Here is a 26,848-nt window from a genome sequence, read left to right as displayed (position 1 = left end):
CCACCAGTGCAAAGCAGAGGGATTCCTGTTGAGTTCTAGATGATTCCACATTGAGATCAGGAAGCGACAAGTTCTACAGTAAAATATCACAGACTTTCTTTCTTCCAGCAGGAATCTTCATGCTCATATTTAGGCCAACCTGTTATGCTCTTCTCCAGAATGCCTTGTTCATTGCCATCCTCATCTGACAGGATACTTTCCATACCCCATTTTTTTTGTTCCATTTGACAATGTTGACCAATCAGCAAGTACTTCCAGCCCTTATTAGGCTATGAGAAAGAAACAATTGTTTCATTGGTTGGTTTGACAAATTATTGTTGCATGCAACCTATGGAGGTAATGGTTCTCTTGTGCATGGGACTGTTTGTCTTTTGAACTACTGTGATCCTCTTTGGGCTCCATTCTCATTGATATTCTCCAGTTATGTTGGAGTGATGAGGTATGAGGGTTGAAATTCTCAAAGCAGAAGATGAGGACTACACAGAGAACCATTTTGGAAACACAGGCCAGTTGCCACCAGTCAGCCAGCAGGAGTAAAATAGAAAAATCCATTACGAAAGAACAGGAGAAAAAAAAAAAAGATTTCAATCTCTGCATGCATGTGGACCTAGATTCTTCCTGGTTGTAGAAGCTGATCTTGGTCAGAACTAGATTGCTTGTCTCTGCATGCTGTAACTTATTTAATCCCACATGGGTCCTGATTTTGCAAGGGAGGCATCAAGTTCCTGAGAGGAAATGATTGAGATTTCCTGGAGGTATCTCTAATGAGGTCCATGCCTCCTTGTAAGAAAGCTAGCTTTCACATTGACTCTTCCACTCTAGTCTGCAGCCTGACTTCCCATCCCTATGCCAATGTTGAGTGGTTCTAGGTGCGTGGTGGAAAATATCCAGTAGTTCCCTGGGACCAAGAAAAGATGGACATGCAGTTACTGTAGCACCTTGCGAAAGCACAATTGGGAAACCTGCACTGAACAGGGATTGTGCAAGTGTTGTGCAGATCTGATAGGGTCTCTCCATAAGTGTGATTTTATCTACAAATTGGAATTAATTAGAAAGAGACAGATGAAAGTATAGTAAGTGACATTATCGTTCCCTAGGGAAACCTTGCAATTCTCAAATGCCCCAGGGAATCACCAGGTGTGCATGTGTGTGTGCATGTGTGTGCGTCTGTGGTAATACAGGAATGTTCCATGATTTAGGCAGGCAGTGCTTTTTTCCTCTCTTTTTTTTTTGATAAAGTGATCTTTCTTGGCATTTTATTTAGCACTGTATCATCAATCATGTATTAGTATGAGGGATGAAAGGAGACATTGTCAATTAGTTGGCATTCGTGTCCAATTCCCAACTTTACCCACCTGTCCAATGACCCTGTCACTTCTATTGGCGTCTTATCTACCTGCAAATGTATGAACAACTCAGGTGCTTTTCCTTGGTGTAGGAAAATAGAGACAAAATGGGGTTTATTAGCTCCTTTGTTCCCTTAATTTTCAGGTATGCAGACTGAAACTTGGTGAAGCCTTTGGCATTTCCTTAGTTTTTTCCAGTAGGCCAGGGTGGTGGAGTGGTGAAATTAGTGAGCTGGGCCAGAAAAGTTCTTGGTACAGGTAGTCCTCAACTTACAACCACAATGGAGCCCCAAATTTCTGTTGTAAAGAGAGACATTTGTTAAGTGGATTTTGCCCCATTTTATGACCTTTCTTGCCATGGTTGTTAAGTGAATCGCTGCAGTTAATAAGTTAGTAACCCGGTTGTTAAGTGAATCCGGCTTCCCTGCTGACTTTGCTTGTCTGAAGGTCACAAAAGGGGATCACTTGACCTTGGGACACTGCCATTGTCATAAGTATGGACCAGTTGGCGAGCATCCAAATTTTGGTCACACGATCATGGGGATGCTACTGAGGGCGTAACCGTGAAAAACGGTCACAAGTCACTTTTTTCAGTGCCGTTGTAACTTTGAATGGTCCCTAAACGAACTGTTTTAAGTCGAGGGCTACCTGTAGACCAAGCTGCCTACAAGGGTGCTGCTGTGTGGATGACATGGGAAGAAGGAGTACGATACATTCTGTTTTGAGTTCAGTGACGATGGTGATGATGATCCTTAGGCAAGTTTCTGTCCTCTCTCTATGGTTTCTTTTGCTGAAATCTACTTTTCTCTGGTGGATTCTGGCAGGAGCTGATCACAGCATGGTACATTGGGTTCCTTGTCCTTATCTTTTCCTCTTTCCTGGTTTACTTGGTGGAAAAAGATGCCAATGATGATTTTCTCACCTATGCAGACTCTCTGTGGTGGGGTACGGTAAGTGTGCTTCCCCTCTTTAAAAAAATCTGCCCCCTTCTTTTTGCTAAGCAAGCGGAAGAACTGAAAACCTAAGAACATGGGAATGAATAGTAGAAAGCCACCCAAAACACCAGGATCGGCACAGGAACTCCAAGGGGGAAGAGGGAATGGAGCTGGGAGAGAGAGAGAGAGAGAGAGAGAGAGAGAGAGAGGGCAGAGCCTGGGCCGTCAGCCCTCAGGTGGAGAGTCAACAGCCCCCAGGTCTGGAGGTGGCTGATGAGGAAGAGGAGGAACAGCTGGGCCCAGTGCCTGACTGCGGATGCGCAGAAGGCAGAGGAGAGGAGAGCAGAGCAGTGGAAATCTTTGGGCTGGTCCTTGGGAAGGAAGACCCAGCACTGCTAGCGAAGCCCCACCCTAGTTCTGAGGATAAAAGGCAAGGGGCAGAGATGAATAGATGTGGCAGACAACTATTCATCTTCCGGATGGGCGGATTTGTACCCTGCAATGAGAGAAAAACATTTGCCAGGGCTGCTGGCGGTCCTAATAAAGGGAACATTTATTTAACTATAGAGGTTTTGTCGTGTTTGGGGAGCTGGGTTAGAACACAGGAACAGTGGATTTTGCTGTTGGTCCAGAGGGATGGAAGATGCCAGGAAAGAAATGGTCGTGGTATCAACCAATCAATAGGAGAAGGTTCCTATGAAGTTTATCTGGTATCTCCTTCTGTGATTTCAGATCACACTCACCACTATTGGCTATGGGGACAAGGTTCCAAAAACATGGCTGGGCCGGGTGTTGACAGCCTGCTTCGCCTTGCTGGGAATCTCCTTCTTTGCCCTTCCTGCGGTGAGTCCCCATGAGAAGAACTTCCGACTCTCTCGGGAAACTTAGAATAACCTTATTATCACTTGAAATGTACACTAATCAGCATATATTAAAATAAAATTTCATTGCGTACAGCCCTCAAAGGGTCTCTACCTACAATACACACTACATAAACATGAAAACATAAATAAAACAAATAAACAAATAAATAAATAAAATTATGCATATACCCACATATATTTGATGACACAGAGAAACAACACAGTCTAGTTTGGATATATAGATGAACATGGTGAGAGAAACAAATCTTGTGAATTTACCAGATGGATGGCATAGGGAACAAAGCTGTTACAGAATCCTACTAGAAATACTTTGAAACCTCCTCCCAGAGGGAAGCAACAGAAACAGACCATGAAGTGGGTGTGTGGGGGTCTCTGACAATGCTTTGAGCTATAAGCACATAGCACTTATAAGCAGTATCCTGAAGAACAGGAAGCAAGCTTGCCATAATCTTCTCGGCTGTCCTTTCCATTCTCTGTATGGACTTTCTATCTGAGGCACTGCTGCCATCAAACCAAACAATGATGCAGTTTGTTAAAATGCTCTCAATTGTAGAAAGTGGGCAGGACAGAAGGAGAAAGATGTGCTCTCCTCATTTGATGCAGGAATTGCTAGTAATCTCCTAGGCCAGACTCCAGGGATAGGTGGTTGCCTACTATCAGGGTAGTAGATTGGTTGTGACAGAGAACATGGATTATCTACGTGCAAATTCTCATTCAATCTTGCAATCTTACTAGGTAATTTCAGGCCCATCTATCAGGTACAAGAAACCAGAATAATTTCATGAATACGCTAGAGCAGTTTCTTTATTGTTGATCATCCATATTACAAGAATCCTGTCAGTGTGGCTACATTCTCTTGGGAACCAGTAAATAAGGCCTTGTTAAACTCATCTAGGATGTTTCCTCCAACAGAGCAACTCTGTGTGACATGCTTTTTTTAAAACTCGCTGCTCTACTTTAGTCAGTGATTCCACCATCCCACCAGTCTCAGTTATAATCAATTCATAAGGTTGTTTAGGGATACAATAAGCTGAGATCTCAATCACACAACTCTGAGCTGCTTAGAGAAAATGAGAAAGGCTCCTTGAATTTGACTCCTGGTGACTACATGAATGCATGTATTTAATGGTTTGTCATTAATCTTCTGGGATATTTTTTAAACTTTCTAATATACTCTATAATATACTCTGGGGTTTTCAAGAACTCTCTCACTCAAAGAGTAACCAAGTTAGACCCATCTTAGCTTTTTGGAGATCATCCCAAGTTAGCTTTCTTAATAGAAAGATAGCTTCCTGCAATTTTCTTAGCAAGGTTTTTTTTTAAATGGTTTGCCCTTGCCTGCTTTCCTAGGGTTGAGAGAAAGTTACTGGTTCAAGGTCACCCAACTGGCTTTGAATCTAAAGCGGGACTAAAATTTGGTCTCCCAGTTTCTATCCTGGTGCCTTTACCACTGTAACAAAGTGGCTGTCTCCAAGTTAGATAGCTAGCTGCTGATAATTATCTGTAGTTTTTGTCTTTCTTTTTCAAAAAGGAGAAGAATTTCATAGTTGTGCACTGGTTGTCCCTATGATCCAGCTATCTAGAAAGTCTTTTAGCCCCCGAAAAGATGCTGAAATATTGGGAATCTCTTTGGCTTAGACGTTTGACCTCTCACCATCCTAGATACCGTATTTGCCGGCGTATAAGACGACTTTTTTGCCCTGAAAAACATGCCTCCAAGTGGGGGTCGTCTTATAAGGCGAGTATATAACAAAGGTCGTCTTATACACCGGCAAATACATTGTTGTCACTCGGTGCAAGAGCGACGGGGCGGAGCTCCGCAACTTGCGAAGCCCCTTCAAGCCCAGCCGGAGTCTCTCTTCCTCCTCCTCCCCACCCACCCACTCCGCCTCGTGCGAGCGGACAGGCAGGCTCCAGGCTTTGCCCCCATCCCTCACCTCCTTCATCCCCTCCACCCCCCAGTGGCAGAAACTTCGCCGCACGTGGGGACGAGTGGAGGGGTGGGAGAGCAGCGACGCAGCTCAAAGCTGAGAAAGCGCCATCCTTGCTTTTGTGCTTCGGAAGAGTTCGTGTTTTTTGTTTTTGTTTTTCTCCCAGGAATGGGATGCTGCTCGTACGATTTTCTTTGGGAATTTTTCTCTTCCCGGTTTCAGCCTTTGCTCCGAATCCTCCCCCGATTCACTTCTGGAAAGGATGCTTGTGTAACTCTTTTCCTAAGCGTTGCTGGGGTGGAGGGGGGCAGTGTGCAGCGTGAGCGAGAGGCTCTTTTTCTTTCTCCCTGAGCGCAAAACCGTCTGCCTTCTTCTCTCTTGGATGGACCGAGCAAGGCTAATAAGATAATAATAAGATAATAAAATAAGATCCTAAAGCGCGTTGTGGAAACAGATCTGGATCTCATTGGAGAAAGGTAGCAAATGAATGAACTGGACTTTTGGCAAGTCTCGGGTAGGAACTCGACGCTTTCTGGAAAGTTAGTGAGCAGGAAAATAGACATCCTTTCCGCTTTCTCCCAGCGTGGGTATTTCATTATCCCTCCCTGTAAGAAGTAACAACCACAAAGCCAAGGGAAAAAACGATGCGCAGGAAAAAGCCACAGTAGGAAGCAAAGATTTCTCCCCCCACCCTCTCTCTCTGAAATAATTAATGTCGCAATCAGTGTGGTGCACCCTTGGAGACAAATTGGTTGGGGAGGTAGAAAGATATTAAGAAACAACTCGACTGTTTTTCGTCAGTTTTATTTTTATTTATTTATTTTCCCCTGAAAAAGCAGATCGCTCAATGGTGTCACAAAGAAAGGGAGAGGAATTGAGTGCCAGCCTGAGAAAGGCGAAGCTGCCTCTCTAAAGCATTTTGGTGGCTTTGTAAGTTTGGGGGAAAGGGGCGGGGGTGTCAATCAAGAATTATATCCAGAATACCCCAAGTGTTACAACTTACCGTATTTGCCGGCGTATGACTTTTTGCCCTGAAAAACATGCCTCCAAGTGGGGGTCGCCTTATACGGCGAGTATATAACAAACTCTATATTTTGAGTGGAAATGTTGGGGGCTCGTCTTATACGCCCAGTCGTCTTATACGCCGGCAAATACGGTAGTTGGATTTTCTCAACAAATAGTACAAATTTCCCAATTTCTCAGAACTTCCTTTTAGTTAGAACTGAACTGCTGTTTTGAAAGGTCCATTGTTGCTTGTCTTTTCACACAGGGAATTCTAGGCTCAGGGTTTGCTCTCAAAGTCCAAGAGCAACATCGACAAAAACATTTTGAGAAGAGAAGGACACCTGCAGCAAACTTGATCCAGGTGAGTCAAAAAGGAAGATCCTGGATTCCCCCCTCTTTTTTTTCCTCCTTCCCTCTATGTTTAAAGAATGTGTTCAGTGCTAGAAGCCAAGGAATGTTTGAATAAGTTTCTTTCTGCAAGCAACTGCAGGTTTGTGCTCTATAGCTTCATTCCAGAACTATTAGATAATATTAACAAACTCATGTATATTTGTGAAAAGCACAGCCTTGGATTCTTCTCAGTATTGCAGATACAATGATGTTCCTACACATGTATGTCTGAATGTGGTAGTTGGCCCTTCTGTCTGTCTGTCTGTCTCTCTCTCTAGCACAGAGGTCTCATTCTCGTGGCCCGCGGGCCAATTGCGGCCCGCAGGACGATATCCTGTGGCCCCCACCGTGATATGAAAGTATAATATTAGTGTATAATATAAATATAAAGTATAATATAAAGTATAATATTATGCGGCCCAGCCTCACCCAGACTCTGCCTCCAGCGGCCCCCAAGTAAATTGTGTTTGAGACCCCTGCTCTAGCACAATGTATTTCAACCTGGTAACTTGTAAGATGTGTGGATTTCAATTCCCAGAATTCTCCATGCAGCAAGGCTGACTGGGGAATTCTGGAACCTGAAGTGTCTTCAAGTTGTCCAGGTTGAGAAACATTGGATAGCAGATATCCCTAAGGTTTTTCTCAATGATCCTTATTTTATTTTCCTACATTCCTGGAATTATGAGGTATATTCCCACAATTCTCTTTATTTGAATGAAAATTTTATTTCTTCAGGAGAAGAGAATTCGCAAAGCTCCTTTCTTCTCTTAGCCATTCAGTTAGCAGCTGGCACATGCTAGAGGCACGTGGCTCTGTCTGTTACCTGCACTGAAAGGTTTAGGTTTGATTGACAGGTCAGATTTACATTTTCCTGTAGCTCTTTCATTCCTGAACTTTTTACTTGGGGTAGGGCTACAGGAGGAGATGGAGACCTAGTGTCACCTATAAAATAAGTGGCAGAGCCGCAGAAGGGCCCACATGTCAGCCCTACAAGGTAGATGGGAGTAAGAAAGAAGGCTATGTATGTCTGAACTATTTTTATTGTAACACTTATAGTAACCGAATTTTGCAAGCCTGGATGTGCTTGCCCACCTCCTTCAGGGTAAACTAAGGAGGGGCTTGTCTGAGATGTTTTCTCAAGTTAATTTCTTGGCCTGGTTTCAAGACCTTCTTTTTTGATACTTACCCTGGTGGCAACCCTTTCTTCTGTCTTCAAGGCCGTCCCCACCCACCCCAACCCTTCTGTACGTTGCCATGGGAAAGCTCCACCATCTCTTCCCACTTGCACCAACAGACCCTGATTTTACCCCCCCCCCCACCCAGCCTTGCAGTGAGAACACCTTAAATTGCCCTTAGCTGTACTAGTGATGAAGTAGTCTCCCCTCCCCCATTCCCCCACAACCTTATTCAGACACTGTCCAAGGGCAGCTTCAGGGTAAGTAAAATCATCTAGCTGTGTCATTTCTCTCCTTGGAGGAAAGTCAAGGGATTAGAACTGCCTGGAAAAACAGGTGTGTGTGTGTGTTGGGGGGCAGAATAGGGATAGGTAATAAGGACAGAAATTATTCTGCTAGTTAGTTTCCTATCATTGTTGAGTTAAGACTTTACTCTGGGTATGTCTTACTGGCAGAGCAGTAACCAAAGATCGGAAGAGTGGGGTTCTCTGCAAAGGATTGTGGATAAAGTCCCTCATGAAATCCGTAGAATCTTTGGATAAAAGCCACAAAAATTGAAAGAAAACAGCCCTTTTGTCTAATACTGCCCTTTAAAGTAAATATGTAGGAAACGTTCCATCAGGCCTCACTCTTTGACTGAATCCCAAAACACGGCCTTTCTAACTGGGAGTGCCCCAGTTGGGACCTAAGAGCTTTCAAGGCAAGACGTATTGTGTTTTTAACTTAAAAATATTTTTTAAAGCAATATCAGGTAATTATCATACTGTAGATGTAAATAAAAAAGATATATGGTGGCGCAGAGATTATAATGCAGTATTGCAGGCTGACTCTGCTCACTGCCAGGAGTTCGATCCTGACCGGCTCCAGGTTGAGTCAGCCTTCCATCCTTCTGAGGCGGGTAAAACGAGGACCCAGATTATTGGGGGCAACAGGCTGACTCTGTAAACTGCTTAGAGGGGGTTGTAAAGCACTATGGAGTGGTATGTATATAAGTTGCTATTGCTATATAAAATGCAAAAAAGATCTATTATGATGTTTTCTAAAAATATTAAAGTTCCTTATACGATAAAATACAAATAGAAAGAAGTGCAAGAAGGGGAAACAGTGATGACTTCTGACTTTTTTCAGGACAGTAGAATAAAAAGATCTATTACAATAGGAACAAAGGGATGGGTACTATACTATAAAAATGTACCATAAATAAAGATTATACCAAGGCGTAATCTATTGCTATTAAGGTAAATCATAACATCCAATAAAACTGTGGGGTTCTATTTATTTATTTATTTCTATCCCACCTTTATTATTTTTACAAACAACTCAAGGTGGCAGACATATCTCCCTATTTTTTGTCTCTGAAGTCTCATTAATTTATCTGAGATTTTTTTTTCCTAATCTAGCAATTGAACAGGCATTGCTAATCCACAATTCAATCATTATGTAGAGTTTTCCAATGTTGCATAATTATTGTTTTATTTGCTGCTAAAATTAAATAGAATCTATTTTGATATCTATTTAGAATCTTACAGATAATAAGTTCTTTATTTTTAAGCTTGTGGTTTGGTACTGTAAAGAAGTCTAATAAGTCTAATGCCAAGTGAAGAGCGTTCAAGTCTTTGCTTAGTGATGAAATTTGCAAAATCTGCAAACAAAAAACAAAAAAAAAAAAAACCCCAACACCCCCCCACACACACATCAAAGGGGTATATCACATGACCACCACAAATTAAAAAATTACTGTTTTTTTTTTTTTTTGACAACCTCTTCAGCATTTGGAAGAATAATTGCAAAGCACACTGTTCTACTGCTGAGCAAGTAAATTTCTAAAATTTCCTTGGAAGTCTTCCTGACCCCCTGCCTTCCTCCAAAAGTAGCTGAGACCCTGAGTTAGCAGTTTGCTGCTGCTTCTTCTTTAAAACAATTTTTATTAAGAGAACATTTTACATAAGATTTAGAAAGCCATGGAAATACAAAAAAGAAAGTAGAAAAAAGAAAGTTATAAAAAAAACAAAATAATAAGGGATGATAACAAAAGAAAAAGAAAGATAACTAAAGAATCACTAAAGAAAAAGAAAGGTAACTAAAAAAATCTTCTTTGCAACAGTTACAAATTGCATATCTTGATTCTCTTTTTCCATAAACAAACATTTTCATCAATAATCCCAAAGTTTCAGATTCCTTTTTGTCCATTTTCAGCAGAAAAAACATAAAGAGTTTCCAGTCTTCTCTAAAAGTAACTGTTGTTCACTCCTTAGTCAAACAAGTCATTTTGCATTGTCTGTTAGCTTTGCCACCTTCACAACCCATTGTTTCATTATGAGTATTTCCTTATTCTTCCATCTTTGAGTTATGGTTTGTACAGTTCAGGGGTAGATATAGCACTCCCCACTCAGCCCCATCCTAAGCCATGACCTCCTTTCCAGTCCCATTTCCTTCCCCATCCATAAGCTCAAATCCAGATCTGCTTTTCTGGCTTCTCTTTCATTGGCTTTGCACTCTTATGTTGAAGAATTACTTCTGATCCGGCAATATTCTTCCCTATCATTCTCCTGTCTGGATTGGTTCCTCTCCTATTGTGGTCAGAAAGATGGAACTTCTGACACCACGTTATCTCTGTGGTCCAGAGAATCCATGCAACAAAAGGTCTCCTTCTGGCAGCCTTGCCCTGCCATTCAACTCCTGGGCTGAGAGGCCTACAACAACAGCTGGAAATGGATGTGGGCAAGACAAAAGGGATGCACGCAGTTGCTTTGGCACACAAAACTATCTTAGGGACACAGCTCTGGCCTCCTCTTTCCTGAGTGAGGATGCTGTCCTCTTCCCATCTGATACCACTGGCCAATTCACATAGCCCTCTTTTCCAAAGCAGATGAAAGGTCAGGATATGTCTGCTTGTTCTTTCTCCTTGATAATTAATCTCTAAAGGAATTCCCCCCGCCTTCCTTCAATCAGCCATAAGAAACTAAGCAGAACCAGCTCCACATTTAGAGTGGCTGCAATTTGAGAGTTCTTGAGAGAGAGAGAGGAGGTATCCACACATTCCTAGTAATAATCCAATATGTGGAACACCCCAGGTCCAATCAACGCCATTGCTTTTGTCTTGGCCTGTGTCCTCCAAGAGGTGTGAAATGGAGACAGCCTAGTGTTGAGATGTTGAAAGAAACGAAGCAGGCTTTTCTGGTCTTGTTGGTTGGGAAGATGGGGGTTGTAGGGCAAAGCTTCAGGAGATGCACCAACTTTGCCCATCTCTGGGATGAAACCTACTTAAAAGGGAGTTTTTTGTTTGAGTCCAATTCAGAAAATATAGTAATTGACAAGGTCATGCAGATGTTGTCAAACTCAAGGGGAAAAAATTGTCTCCACTTTTGACCTGTGTGGATCCTGTACCATAGTCTGTGGATTTCTGATTTAGAAATATCCAATCTGGTAAATCTACTACAGGACTTGCCAGAGTAATATTTATTCCCTTTCCCTTCAGTATGTTTCACATACATACTGACAACCAACCTAGCCAACGGATACCACATTACCCCTTAACTTTGATTTAATGAGCCACTTCCAACCATAGCCTCAGTTTTTCAGTGACGAGATTAGGATGAAGGTCAACCTGGGTAATTCACTATAAGTAGGATGCTGATTAGAAGAATAGGAGAAAAAAGCACCAGGCACCAGGATCCTGATTTGTGAAGATGGTTGTATCTTCACTAGGTCTATGGGATGAGTGGCAGCACCACCTCATTTCTGTTTCTTTTGGAGCCAGTTCTTTATTGCCTACAACTCTTCTCCTACTCCTAGCTTCTCTATGCTGACAGAAAAACCAGCAAAGAAAACCATAGCAATATTTCATGCTGATTTTTTAAAAAAGTATTTATTAAGGGCTATGAAGCTGGATTCTGCCATTTCTTTAAGCTATTGCATCTTTTTGAAATTTGTCATATTTATGAGTTGTATTTTTGTCATCTTTACTTATGTGACTTCTTGGTAAGGCTCCCTTTATGATGTGTTTAAGGATGATGGTGACTGATGATGACAAAAAGCAACTCACTGGGAAAAATACTGCTTGTATTTTATAGTTAGGATTAGAGTTTAGCAAGCTACGGCCATCATGCTTTTATTTGAAGCTTTAATCTTTTAATTAAATTCTTTTTAATATCTTCATTCAAGTTTGACTTTCCAATTGTCTCTGGCTGTGCTATGCATATAACTTTGTTCCTTGGAGTTTCTGAGCCTTCCCTTGGGAATCCCTGGTCTCTTTCACCAAGGAAATGCATCAAACAAGGAATGCAAGGGGTGGGATTGGGGCCCACCATCCATGACACCTGCTTTGTTAAGGCTGGGTGGAGAAGAAGCCCTCTTCAGTTGGTCTAGCTCTGACTTCTGTCTCTTCTCCTGTCCTTCCTCCTTGATTTAGGCTGCTTGGCGCCTCTACTCCACAGACATCAACCGATCCTACCTGACTGCTACCTGGTGTTACTATGACAGCATGCTTCCATCTTTTAGGTATGTGTGAAGTTACATTGGGGGTTTGGAGGGATGGCAGTTAGAGCTGGGGGTAGGCGTTCCTTGGAAATCATGAGCAGGGAAATGGAAAGAGCAAGTTAATGGAATTGCAATGAGATGGGCCGGAGTAGGGAAAATAGATCAGAGTGAGCCAAACTTGTGCAAGTAATTGGTAGGGCTAAATATGCCTCTTTTGCCTCTGCCACATTTCCAGAGAAATATGTGAGTCACTTTATGGGAGAACAGGGCAGAGAAATTAATGGAGATTGTATGATGGCCTTGGAGGCCTGGCATCTATACTGTGGTAGATGGTGGATATTTGGTGCCTGATATTCTTGTGATGGTCCAAGGTGAGTGTCAGCCAGCCTTAGCAGCTGCCCACAATCCAAAATGCTAGATTTTCCCAGAGTCTAATTAATTAAATTTTCGGAAAGGAAAGCAAGATTAGGTTACAGAATCATGGGAATTGGATGCATGTGTCCTTCAGCCTTTTTGTTCCCATTGACCTTCTTTTGAACTACCTTTTGATGGTGGGGAGATGTTGTTTCCTGCTTGCCAGCTAGAGGAGTGCCTTTCATCTGGCCTTGCACTCCCGTGCAAGTGGCCATTCCCTGACATGGAGTTCCTCTGATAAATGAGTTCTTATCCAATCCAGTGTTTAAATCCCATCCATCATGAGAAGGTGGTAGATTAATTATGGATAATTGCAGAACAGGAACTGGCCATGGTGAAAGGGCTAAAATCAGTGAGGCTGGTGCTTCATAGTTCGCTTCCTTTGAACATGTTTGCTGGGCTTTGAATGTTCAGATTCCATGCCCTTTCCATAAGGCATCATAATTCCATTCACATCTTTCATAACATGTGACGTTTCCTCCACTCAAACTGGGCTCCAGGATCTTCTAGGTGGTGGAAGCTGCAATGGAGACTAATGGAGAGGTATGAGGCTAGGAGTTGGGCTGTTAATGGGAGCATGATTCTGGACCTTTGCATACATGTAGACATGAATGGGGTCACATGCATATACATACAGGGTAGACTGTTATTATTAAGCATAATTTGTTCAATTAAAAAGCTGTCCTCTTTCAAGACTTACTTTGACTGCATTTTCTTAGTCTCAAACAGCCTGTGGCAGTCCACAAGGATCTCTGTGTCTAAATGCATCTCCCACTTTTCTAATGTTTAGTATAGAAGCAGGTTTTCAGTTGTCTTCAACATAGAACAAGACAAAAATACAAAGGAGACAAATTCTGTGGAATCAAGTGACTGTCTTCAAAAATCAAAGCAAAACTAAAGACCAAACAGGCAGAAGCAGCACAAAACAACGATTAAAACTGATTATTTGAGGGGGAAAGTTGTGGATTGTACATCCAAAAGCAAGTAGCAGAGGGGCGGAGTGGACATACTCGGGAATTTCATTGAGAAGCATCAAGAGGCATCGGTGGGGAGTGCTAACATCTGTAAAGTGACAGATGCAGCATCATAATGGAACATAATGCATATATGTATATGTATATGTGTGTGTGTGTGTGTGTGTGTGTGTGTGTGTGTGTGTGTGTTATGTGTAGTTCTTTTGTTGTGGTATCCTGGGTCTTGCGTTGTAATCTCCTGGGTCGTTTGTGTTTTGATCTCTTTTCGATTAGCCTCCTGTGTAGTAACAGGTCTGGGTCTGTGTTCGTTTGGCTTGAGTTCGTGGTCGTGCCACATCTTCATGGTGGGGTCAGTTCGCTTCATGTATGGTTCAGAGGAGTTTGAAGTGGGTAGTGATGCAGCTGCAGTGCGGCTTCTGGTCTGTGGTCTGTGGAAGCCGCACTGCAGCTGCATCACTACCCACTTCAAACTCCTCTGAACCATACATGAAGCGAACTGACCCCACCATGAAGATGTGGCACGACATACTGCTCAAGCCAAACGAACACAGACCCAGACCCCAAACTCAAAGCCATATTAAAAACCCAAATGCTACATCACAGCCACCCGCTCAGGACATCACATCAGAAAACTCAAGAAATTACACCTCAAGAACTCAAGAAGTCACAACACAGCAAATGACCCAGGATATCACAGCACAAGACCAAGGATACCACAGCAATAAATCTCACAAGGTCATCACACAACCCATTACCCAAGCTGTTACTACACAGGAGGCTAATCGAAAAGAGATCAAAACACAAACGACCCAGGAGATTACAAAGCAAGACCCAGGATACCACAACAAAAGAACTCACAAGCCCATCACACAACCCATTACCCAAGCCGTTAAAACACAAGAGGCTAACGACCCAGGAGATGACAGCACAAGATCCAGGATATCTCTACAACAAAAGGCCATTACACAGCCCATTATACCAACATCAACTCCATCAACCAATCAAGAGGCTGCAGCACAGCCAACCAGCCCAGCACACCATCCCCCACCACTTGTATATATAGAGAGATGGCAGCTCCGGTCACACACTGCTTGCACTGGCACTAAGCCAGCACCAGCCTGAAGATGGCGAGTGGGACCTCGCCGCTTGCCTAGATACTTTGAATCTTACGCGGGAGAAAACCCGAATAACCAAAGATCCACATACAAATACCCGAGAACCTCAGAAAATATATATATATATATATATATATATATATATATATATATATATATATATATATATATATATATATATATATATATATATATATATATATATATATATATATATGTGTAGATTTTCACACATACAGGTATGCAGGTCTTGGCATGTTCGGGTCTTTTCCCGTGTAAGATTGAGAGCAACTTGGCAACGTTTCGATGAGGCCCCACTCACCATCTTCAGGCTGGTGCTTTCGGCTTCATACTTGTGCGAGCAAAGCGTGATCGGAGCTGCTCTCTCCCTATATATACTGGATGACACTTTCGTAATTTGGCCACACGGGAAAGAAAACTGGACAACTTCCTCACACACCTCAACAGCCTACACCCCAAAATACAATTCACCATAGAAACAGAAGCCAACAACTAACTTCCCTTCCTGGACATCCTAATTTACAAAAAAACCAATGGCTCCCTAGGACACACCATCCACCGAAAGAAAACACACACCAACCGCTACTTAAACGCACAATCCCATCACCACCCTGCACAGATCAACTTTGTAGCCAAGACCCTCATCTCCAGAACCAAACACCTAGTAGACAAAGACCACCTGAGAACAGAATTACACACCCTCACTAACATATTAATTTCCAACGGATTCCAAAGAAGCACAGTTACCAACCTAATCCTAAGGGAGACAACCCCCAGAAACCGAGACACAGAACAGGACAACGGTATCGCCCTCCTCCCCTACATCAAAGGCACCACAGATAAAATCAGCAAAATTCTCCACGAACACAATATTAGGACAGCCTTCAGCACTGACCAAAAAATAACCAACATCCTAAGAAACCCCAAAGACAAGATCCAGGTAGAACACCAAGGAGTTTATGAATACCATGCAACAATTGCCCAGCCACATACATTGGACAAATCAACAGGATAATAAATGCACGCATCGCAGAACACAAGAACGCAGTCAGAAAAGAAGAAAATACTTCCTCCCTTTTCCAGCACCTTAAAGCCACAGGACATGAAATTAATTTTGAGGGAACCAATACTGAACACTTCAACAAGAGAATAATCAGGGAAGCCATTGAAATAGAGAAACACCCCCATAACATGAATAAACGGGATGATGCCTCCCTCCTACCACACATCTGGAAACTAGCCCTTATCAACAAATGAATCCCAGCCATGAAAACCAACACCGGACCCAAAACAACACATGAAACCACCACCATTGTCCCTCACCAGACTCAAACCCAAACCCATCCCATAGATGAAAGACAACCACCATCCAGAAACCAGACCACAGTTGCATCACCAGCTGCCACACACCCTGATCCCCAAACCAAGCAAACAGACACACACCATGAACACTATCCAGGCCTCAAATTCGGAGCCAAACCAAAACCCAGAACGTCACATCACAGCCACCCACTCAGGATATCACATCACAGAACTTAGGAGGTCACACCACAAAACCTCAGGATGTTGCAACACAGCCAACGACCCAGGAGATTACAGCACAAGACCCAGGATGTCAAAACAATAGAACTCAGAAGGTCATCACACAGCCCATTACCCAGGTCGTTACAACAAAGGAGGCTGATAGACACACAGCCAATACCTCAGCCACACATGTTCTTATGAAAAAGCCAGCCAATCTGCAAACATCAACTCCACCAACCAATCAAGAAATGACAACACAGACAAACTCCTCACCAGTATATATAGGGCGATGGCAGCTCCGATCACGCTTTGCTCGCAGAAGCACGAAGCCAAAAGCACCAGCCTGAAGATGGCGAGTGGGACCTCGTCAAAATGTTGCCAAGATGCTTTCAATCTTGCCTCCAAGATAAGATAGCACTAATTGACTTGGAGAACACTATGTGCAAGAGGCTGATCTGACCAAAAGAACACCAACTCATGTCCTTCCCCAAAGGTGGGACTTCAACCCCACTTCACCAGTTCATTCCTACTAGAACTGGAACGCACAATTACTTAAACTCATAGTTGTGTCCCTTATATAATAAGGGGAAACCTGTATTTGGAGGGTATGAGTGTCCACCTGGGGAGAAATAAAAATGTCAAAATGGCATCTGCATGTAAAAAGGGTTGGAACTTGAATCATGCCGTCAAGATAGACACCTTGACATTAGACCCTCCTCCAAGACCAGGAGAAAGAGATAGGAAGGAAGATGGAAGGGGGGAAAGTAAGTGAGAAGAAATGTAGTAACAAGGGCCAAAAATGACAAGTTTCTATACCTCATGATTGGGTACTTTTGGCATACAGACCTTCTCATGGACCTTTTTAATAAACAAGGAGACCAAGAAGATGATACCCTTGATTTACTTCCATATTACAGTGTGTGGCTTGGTGAATCACAAATTTCATTAACCAGTGTAATAAGGGGAGAGGAGATTTATTATCATTGGCTATCCCTTATGTGAAAAGATGATTGAAAAGAAGAATCAGGATTCAGGAAGCCTGTGCTGTCATTTCACTTTTTCCCGTTTCAAAATATCTTACATTTTTTAGGGATGAAGATTTTTTTTTTAAAAAAATACAATGCCAAACATCTTTGCCTCAAGGACTTTTTTCTGAATGTACATGACACAGGCTTGGAAGCTGCACCCTGAAGCCTTTTGAATTGCACTCATTCAGTGCTGAATGCAAAATTTTGGTGGGTTTGACCAAATTCATTAGAAAACTTAAAAAAAAAATTCTGGAAGGCTACAGTTTCTGCACTAAGGAGAAAGAATAAATTATGCAAAACCTGCTCCCTTTATGATGGTTAGTATTGCCCGATTGGAAGTTTCCAAAGATTAACATTTGCCAAACATCAGGGAGAAGAATTCCCATCTTCCCCTATTCAGTGGTTTGGCTATGAAATTGCACCCCGTCTTTCTCTTTCTCTCTCTCTCCCCCCATATAGGATAGTCTAGAGAGCATCTGGCCATGGTATGGAGACCTATTTTCTTCCTTCACGGACAAACCACTGATCTGGAGTAGTGATGTTTTAATGATGAACTATGGTCTCCACCCCAGTTTCACTGGTCCAAATGGGAGGTCTTATGAGTTGGAGGTTCTTTGCATCCTATGTAGAGAAACATCATTGTGAAAGAGGAAGACCTTCCTAGCATTTGCTTCAAATTAAACTTATATTTGGCCCATTTGTGCAGATAATTTTAGAGCTTAACAGTAATGATGTGAATGTCAACACTAACAACTTAGCATCAACAGCACATATTTTATAAGCAAAGACCATTATCCACCATTTGGATTCTTAGATCATTTTTGGCTATACCCTTATATTCAAGGCATATTGACTATCCAGTACTCTTTGACTCTGACTCCTAAATTCAGATTCTGCTTGGCCCTAGAGTCAGATGGAGGAGAACTTATTAACCCTCTTGTTGCTATTGAGTATAGTGAATCTAGATTTGTATCAACAGAAGAGAATGTTTGCAGCTCAAGTCTGAACTGCAGGGTCCTTGGTGCGCTCTGATATATAGGACAAATAGGCAGAAGACTAATAGAATGCATCCAGAAACACCAACTAGCAGTCAGAAGACATGATGAATACTCCTTAATTGCACAACACATGAGCAGACTTCACCATAATTTCAACTGGGAAACTGAACATCTGAAACCAAAATGCTAGAGAATTTCTGGAAACCTGGCACTTAGACAGATTAACATCAACAGGCACAATGAGATAAACATCTACATGCCACTCAAAAAGACAATAAAAAAGCTAAAAAGGAAATAAAAGAAAAAAAATCCTTGACAGCCATCAACACATAGATCAGCAGATATTAACACCAAGATTAACACTAGACCAACAATGGAGAAGTAAACAATATCCCACTCAAGAAAATACCAACTCAAACAAATAGTCAAACAAGAAACAACAGCCTAATTGAGGAACCACCAAGAATATTCCCACCAACACTGACAGGGCAAGCCACTTGTATATAAAGAGAGGACAAACACCACTCCCTTCTAGAACTGATGATGTTAACTAATTGGGTAATCAAACATCTGCAAGAAAGCAACCAAGTTTGGAGAGTACAAAGGAGCCCACAACCTAGAGTTGGTAGAACAGTCCAGCACTCCCTCTGTTACTTGAAGACATCCAATGAGGAAGAATTGATAGTTCTTCTATGTGATTAATTCCACATCAAATTGCTGTTATTTTCCGACCAAAGTCCAATATGGAAGTATGGCCAGCACTAGCTTTTCATCCCTTTTGTCTTGTTTTTCCTTTTGCAAATTTTTGGACTAATTTCAGTTGCCATGTATATTTATTGTATGCTTGCCTGCCCTTGGGAGACATATATGGAATAAGTTTCATAGCCATCCTGAATTCAATAATGTTTATTACTGAACACTATCAATGATGAACAGCCCAACAGTATGAAATGGGGCATTGTTTAGCATTGAAGACCGAATATCTCAATTAATGGTAAGATTCATTGATTGGTACTGTTGCTTTAGATAGTTCTGAATGAAATATTCTACAGATCTGAGGATCTGAAATGTTCTACAGATCTGGTTTGCAGCTTGCATTACACTCAGAACAAAATTATGATAATTCATGACAACTTGTTTACTTGCCTTCCCAAAATAGAAACTCGTGCTCATAAATTAGTGTTCCCACAACACACTTAACCAAAGTACTTACAAATTTGGTTTCATTTGATAAGCTTAGACAGTTTGATCATTCACTTTCATGGCTTAGTGTATTTTATGAATATAAGCCATCTGGCTGATTTATAGTTCCATATATTCCACAAACTAAAAAATGGATTAATTTCTAAATTAGATTTGGAGTTAGATTAAACATATGTGAACAAAGGCCAGTGTAACCCATCAGACATGCACCCTAATTCTATAAGCAATACTAATCAATTTAGTCTATCAGATAAGTCAATCAAAAACAGAACAATTAGGTGATAGCTATTCTTTTCTCCTATGGAGAAAAACAAGTGTCTCTATAAAGAATTTATGGGCAGTGGTCCACAAATGTGTTTGTTTTAATTTTGTTAAATTTCTGCTAGGTTTTTCATTGCTTCTTCTTCTTGCCTCTCTCTCACTCTCTCTCTCTCTCTCTCTCTCTCTCCCTCTCCCTCTCCCTCTCCCTCTCTCCCTCTCTCCCTCTCTCTCTCTCTCTCTCTCCCCTCCCTCCCTCCCCCCCTCTCTCTCTATCTATCTATCTCTATCTATCTTTATCTATCTCTCTATCTCTCTATCTCTATCTCTATCTCTCTTTTAATCCTCTTCTATTTTCAAAACTTTCCTTGACATTCTACTTTTTTTTTTTTGCTTGCTTGCTTGTTTCCTCCCCTTTCTCTCAATTTGAAAGCTTTTAATTTCTCCATGTTTTTATTTGAACCCAACCCTAGAGAACTGGTCCCTATGTTTGAAAACTTGCACCGAGCTCGCAACGGAGGGCTTAGGATCTCTGAGGTGAGGAAATTTCCTGATGGAGCTCCACTGTCGTATCACTCCTTCACCTCTGGCCTGAAAGCCTCCACTCCTACTTTTTGCACAGGAGAAAGGTAGGGTTGATGCCACCTCCTTGCACGTTTTCGTGCCCCTGGTGTGTCTCATGCCCTTCTCTCTCTCTCTTTCTCTCTGGTGTGTGGACTCTGTCTTGTGCTGCTGCTCCCTCCTGGTTTTACTCCTTTGTTTGTTTCTACGTGTGGTACGAGTTGAGTTGGCTTCCTTTGGGTTCCTCCTTGGCCCTTGAAAGAAAGGCACAACCATGCACGATTCTTTATCTCCCTTTTCTGGCTGGAGGCCAGCGTTACACCCCACCCCTGGATCATTTTCATAGTTGCCTTTTCAAGGGAGAAATTTAGGTGGTGCCGCCAAAAAGATTAACCCAACACACATAACATCATGGCTAACGCAGAATCTCATTTTCTAGCAGGACTTGTGGCAAAACGTTTTCAGCACCAGTTTCTTTCCAGAAAGTGGGTCAGTATGGCTGGGTCTGGACGGTTTCCACCTTCCAAGTCTCCTTTGCAGTCCACCTCATTTCATCATCTTTTCTCTCTCTCCTCCTTTCTGTCTCCCTTGATTCCTATTTCTCTGTCCATCTTCTCATCACTTCTCCATTCCCTAATCATTTCCGGAAGCTGGATAGAAGAAGATGCTCCGCCACCCAAGTGTTTGCGCCTAAGGTAACCCTTCCCTTTAAAATGGTGGTGTCTGCTTTTATTCCCTCCTCAGAGAGAGGGAGGCAGCAGGACGGTAGGTTTTCCTACAAGAGGTGCTGGTGGTGGTCTGCATCTCCTGCTGAGGTAGGGGGAATAACGTGGTGTGTTGGGGAGAGTGAAAGGAAAAACAGCATTGAAAATGGAAATAACACAGGGGAACCAAGGGAATTGTTTGCTGCATCAGTGCTTAGAGATGAGGGAGGTCAATTTTGCAGGAAACCAGGGCCCACTTTTTACAGTAATTCCTTAAGTCCTCAAGTGGTATTTCTAATCATGTTGTGGTGTCACCAGAAGTGGAAAGACCAAACATCTCAATCAGGGATGTGAGGGAGGGTAGTGTTTTCTCTCTTCATTTCTCCAAGTAGGAAAAAAGTCTCCATGAGATTGTTTTTTCTCTTGAAGGAATAGGGTTTTTAAGGGTTAAAGGTTGTCTTAAGCCCCCATAAGATTTAAACAGTATTTATTTTATTTTGGTTTATAGATTTGCCCAATTTGCAAGAAACAATATAATTAATGCAATATAATGATTTTGGAATTGAACTGAAAAAAATCAAGTCCAGTTGCCTTTACAAAAAGCATCTTTGGAACAATCATGAACTGGATGATTGAGAATCTCCATAGATATGTCCACATATCTTCATCATGTCCCTAGCCCGGGACATTAGTGTTCAATCATCTTTGGCCGTTCCAGTGTTAAAACAATATTTTCCCCATAATGTCCTCAACAAGCTTTGTTATGGGCACAAGCTGATATATTTCACCAAGCATTCTGTTGGTGCAGTCAGATGAACACTTTAAGGTGACTCTTCTCTCCATGGGAAGAGTCTTCCAGGTCTATTTTGATTTGGGCAACAGGCTTTCAAAGTAGAGTCATCTCTTATACCTCATTCAGAAACTTTTATCAACCTGAATAGCACCTCCCCATCAGTGGTGGTGTGGAAGTCATATAAGAAAGTAGAAATGAGAGGTGCTTCTCTGTTGCTCCCTAGCATAGTTCTCCGAGCACCTATCAACTGTGGTCCTAAGACTACTGAGCACTCTTCCAGAAGAGCAATGAAGTTATGTTCAAAAGAAGCATAAAGAAAAGATGACAGGTCTAGAGAATGGTGAAGCAACAGAGAGACATCTTATTTGCCCACTCCCTGTGCAGGAGACCTGTTAAACTCATATTAAAAGCAGCAAGGTCTCTGAGCTAAGGCCTGGTTGTAAGCCATAAAAAAAGCAATTGGGATTGGCAGTGAGAACAGCAAACTATTCTTTTTTGGTTTTACTCACAGTCAAGAGGAGGACCCTTTAATTGAGGTATTGGAAATAGCTATCAATAGACAAGAAGAACATGAGTAATGTGACATCTGACCTTCTTGGCCAATATGCCCATTTCCAGATCTGAACTACACTGATCATTTTTTAAACCAAGCCTTCCTCCAGCAAGCTCTGGTGACGCTGGCTTGTTTCATGGAGGCCAAGTGAGTTGTCCATATCAATGATAGGATTGGAAATTATAGTGAATTTTGGGATATCCTGAGTGAGGTGTTCTGTGGATGGTGCTCTCACAACATTCATCATGTCCTGTTGGCCTCAGCATGGCTTTCCCCTCTGCCCTTCCCCTTACTAACCTTTTCCCCTCTCTTCCTTTCTTTTTCCTTCTTGTCTTCTCTCCCTCCCCCTCTTCTTTTTGTTCTTGTTTTTTTGTTTTTGTTTTCCTTCTCCTCTCTCTAGCCAGATCTTTAGTAGTAAAAGGAATTTCTTTCGGATTCCCACCGGCTGGAAACAGAGGTACCGAGGCTTTGGATCTGCTGTCCAGGAGATGTTTGGGGACTTGTCTTGATATTCATATTCTATTTGCATTATGGTTGTCCCATTGATTCAAACCCTTCCCTTTTTAATATCAGAGAGGGCATGCTGCAAAAATCATGTGCAATGGAGAAGTGCATGGGGATGTCCTTCCTTCCCATTTGTTATGATGCCCTTCCAGGGTGGGAGATATGTTTGCTCTCCTGAAAAAAATAAATAATGGTATGTCTTCAGTGCAGCTTTTGAGCAAGAGTCAAAACAAATGCACTTGGATTCAACATGGGCTACATTGGGATGGGAGATAAAGAACCCAGGGACCCCTGTTGCTGCTTAATACTTTCTGAATTCTTCTTTTCTTCTAAAACCTCCTGCTTCTTTTCTCTTCTTCATCCTTGCCCCAACCATCCAAGCCACATTATTCTGACTTCTGACAACCCTAAGAGAATATCTGGATTAATCAAAAGAAATCAAAACACTTCAACATGGTATGGATTTCTTAGGATGTTTAAAATGTAGGGCAGGAGAATTTGTCCAGGTTCCCAAAGCAACCAACTATGAGATGATTCTAAAAAGTTTCTGTGTTCCTTAAGTCTTGGAGAGTGAACCTAATGGAAAAGGGTACCTGATGATTGAATATTCAGTCTAACATGGAATGCAATTAATCATTTCAGGCCAAGATAGTAATCTAGTGGGCCACCATCATGACACTTTGTACCTCAACCTTGCTTCAGTTTATTTTGGGAGTTTTTGTGTTTCTCTCTGATTTTTCATACCCCCAAATCTTAAATCAGAAAGATTGGTTTCCTCAGGTTGTACTTTCAAACAAAAGTATAAAGCTGCGCTGGAGATTTACCTTCTTGTAGCTGCCTGATTATATTCTGGGTCTGGAATAACTCTTAGGGCCAGTGGTAGTCACTTGGAAACATGAATGCATGAAGACAGGAACATCTCCCTCATCCTTCCAGATGTAGTGATTCCATTAGCAGAGTGATTCTTCTAAATGATTGATTGATTGATCCCAGTGATTCAACTTCTTACAAATGGGCAGATTTCGATTTAAGATATGGATGCAATCCATGAACACCTTGGCTGGATAACCTAGCAGTCCTGGAAAGACTTAGTCCATTGGCTTGTCAGATTGAACCATACAGTAGAAGGTATTGAAAGAATCTTGATTATGTACAATTTCATGCCCCCTTTCTTCTATCCATGACATTAAAACTTGGTGATTGTCATGGAAGAAGTCCCATCCAAACTATGTTCAGCTGAAGAAGGAATCTGACCTTGTTGGGAATTTTGCCCTAGGGCTGGCCCTGAAGTTATTCCAGTTTTCTTAATTGAGCTGCATGGGGGAAAGGAACGGGGAATTCTGGAGATTGAAAACTGGCTGTTGGAATAATCTCCAATCAAAGGTGGAAAAACCAGGGTCCTCTGTCCTTCCTGGAAAAAGGCAACTCACCTGAGAATGCAGAGTTGCTTTGAAGTTCCTCAAGAAAATCAACACTGATGACCATGCTGCCCAGTAAGACAGGCCAAAAAGAGCTGCCAGTTTTCCTCCATGGGAAATGTGGATGATCCCAATGGTGCATTCTTGCAAGATGGTGAGAAATTAGCAGGTCAATGATCAGTGTTCTACTTTTACTGATGGTGCCTCCAGAGTGACCCTTTCACAATGCCTCCAGTCATTGTGCAAAGACATCTTTGCAAGTTAGATGACCAATTATCCACCTGTGATTCATTAAAAAAAGTATTCACTCCTCTTTTTGGGATCTGTTGGGTCATGGCAGTGACCAGAGACCACTGCTGTTGCAGCTGCCTTATTCCTTCACGGCTTGCTTCAGGTGGAGATCTCAGATGTTCATAGGGCTAATGTAGCAAAGACAAGCCAGACATGTGGCAGCTCTAGGTAGCTTTAGAATGCAGGAATGTATCTTCTGGAATTATGAAAATTGCTACAGCAGGACAAAAATATTTCTTGGGAGTGAGGAAAATAATTCCCAAGAATCAATCCATGGGCTCCTGAACTGATATAGAGTCACCTGTGTAAAGCAAATGTAGCAGTGCAGTTCTTGTCATTTTCTCTTTTTGAAATACTAAGGCATTTTTCCCAAAGTTGCAATCCTCCAAATCTCTATTGAGGGAACAATGCATGAAAAGTATCTAATAAAAACCTGGTGCTTGTTGGAGGATTGGTCAGAAAATGTTGCTTAGGTGTTTGTTACTTGGGAACGAGATGGGACATATGAAATATCATCTATTTCCCTAAGTTCAAGTCATACCTGCAGTTGAAAAGCCAATTGAAAACAGGATGTTTTGTTGGACAAGCCTTCTGGAGAAAATGGCCACTTGTGATTCCTTACTTAGCCAGCTGCGCAGTGAGAATTATGTCCATTAATGGCTCTAAGATAGCTAACCAAGGTTTGTTTGTAGTGTGGGTGGTACTTTTGAGCCAAGATTGACTCCTGGCAGCTGCCTGGAGAAGTCCCTGGAATTTTCTTGGCAAGATGGTTGCCTTTCATCCTTTCTTAGGGTTGAGAGAGTGGGACTGACTCAAGGTCACCCAGTTACTTTTGCACCTAAAGTGAGAGCAGAGCTCCTCATCTCTCTCCTGATTTCTAACTTGATGCTTCACTGCTACACCAAACTGTCTCTCTGAACCAAATTTGGCAACTGGCATTTCTGCATGCCAATTTTATCTTGCTTTTATTCCACCAATCTCCGACCCTTGCTGAAAAGAGGAATTAATTTCCTGGGCTTTGCATTTCCTATAAATCTGGAGGCATTTCTTCCATACTTTGGGCTATAGATGGTCTTGAAGTCCACAATGCAGTGATTTCTTTATGCTAGGCATGGGTGAGGCAACCTTTCCTATTTCTTTGGATGCCTCTTTAATCCAGTAAGAACTGTTTCATCTCCTTTGGATCACAGACAATTCTACATTGGGGCTAAGTTGACATTGCACAACTTTCCATGTCCACAAAATCGGGGGCTTTTGATTTTGCCGGTTCCTTGGAACTATAGGGAGCAGGTTTTTTTTTTTTACAGATGGTAAAATCCTATCCTTCCTCCTTCTCAGATGCTGGAATTTCCCCACTCCTGACACACACACACAAAGACACTATTCTACGGTGTCATCCCCTTTCTCCAACTCACCATTGTAGATTTTTGACTCTTCCCATTTGGTGACCAATCAGCGTTTTAAAGCTATGCCTTTCCTCTCTGCCAAAAGGAATGATGGTAAGCAGAAAGACAGAGATGATAGCCACCACTATTTGTTTTTGTAACCTTCCATTTGCCAGCTGGAAGCAGAATTGTCCAACTCAAGAAAAAGAGAAATGTCCACAGGCTAGTGGTTAATGACAGTGACATGAAGGTTTGCCTGTTTTCTAGGTTCAGTGGTCCACCCAGAACTTTGATTTTACTATTGTGGGCACCTTTATGATCTCACACCTGGTGGATGCCCTTGATCAAGACATGAGCCCAAAGTGTTACGCAATGCATGCTTGAAGCTGAGTGGGATAGAGACAATGGTTGTGAGCGAGGGACTGTTATTTATATTTAGCTTAGGCATGTGGGGAATGGTTAGCAAAGAAATGTAACAGTGCAGTCAGAAATACCTTTTTCTGCTTGGGTGGGAAGAAAAAGAAGCTCTGTCCATTGAAGTCAAATTCTTGGCCAAACCATTGCTGGGTCTGTTAGGTCAAATACCATTTGGATCTGTGGACTTCTGTTTTTGGTTCTAGTGCTCCTACTGAGCAGAATTCAGAGGCCATCCTTGAAAAGGAGAAGCAATTCGGTGTTTTCTTGTGTTTTACAATTCAGTTCTGGAGCCCTTGCTCAAAAAGACACTGTCTGAGATGGCAAGGGCTAATTCTGGCTAATTCTGCTGACTGCCAGCTGCCAGCATTTTGGCAGTTAGGCAGTTCGAGTCTCACCGGCTCAAGATTGACCCAGCCTTCCATCCTGCCAAGGTCAGTAAAATGAGGACCCAGACTGTTGGGGCCAATATGCAAACTCTGTAAACTGCTTAGAGAGGTCTGGAAAGCATTGTGAAGTGGTATATAAGTCTAAGTGCTATTACT

General features: G+C 42.1%; 1 protein-coding gene across 2 annotated transcripts in view; it reads left to right on the top strand.

Moving 5' to 3' along the window:
- Positions 1–26,848, top strand: part of KCNQ4 (potassium voltage-gated channel subfamily Q member 4) — a 129,114-nt gene that overhangs the window by 90,494 nt on the left and 11,772 nt on the right. For both annotated transcript variants that reach the window (XM_087970513.1, XM_087970514.1), the window contains exons 5-9: positions 2,171–2,296; positions 3,014–3,124; positions 6,367–6,462; positions 12,078–12,166; positions 20,154–20,309. In XM_087970513.1, coding sequence (XP_087826639.1) covers positions 2,171–2,296; positions 3,014–3,124; positions 6,367–6,462; positions 12,078–12,166; positions 20,154–20,309 — 578 coding nt within the window. The remainder of the gene's footprint in view (positions 1–2,170; positions 2,297–3,013; positions 3,125–6,366; positions 6,463–12,077; positions 12,167–20,153; positions 20,310–26,848) is intronic.

This window comes from Notechis scutatus, chromosome 8 (assembly GCF_049901735.1).
Source record: "Notechis scutatus isolate UNSWTSFEM ecotype Mainland chromosome 8, rNotScu1.2, whole genome shotgun sequence".
Taxonomy (NCBI): domain Eukaryota; kingdom Metazoa; phylum Chordata; class Lepidosauria; order Squamata; family Elapidae; genus Notechis; species Notechis scutatus.
Note: the sequence above shows the minus strand (reverse complement) of the source record. Positions and strands in the feature narration are given on the sequence as shown.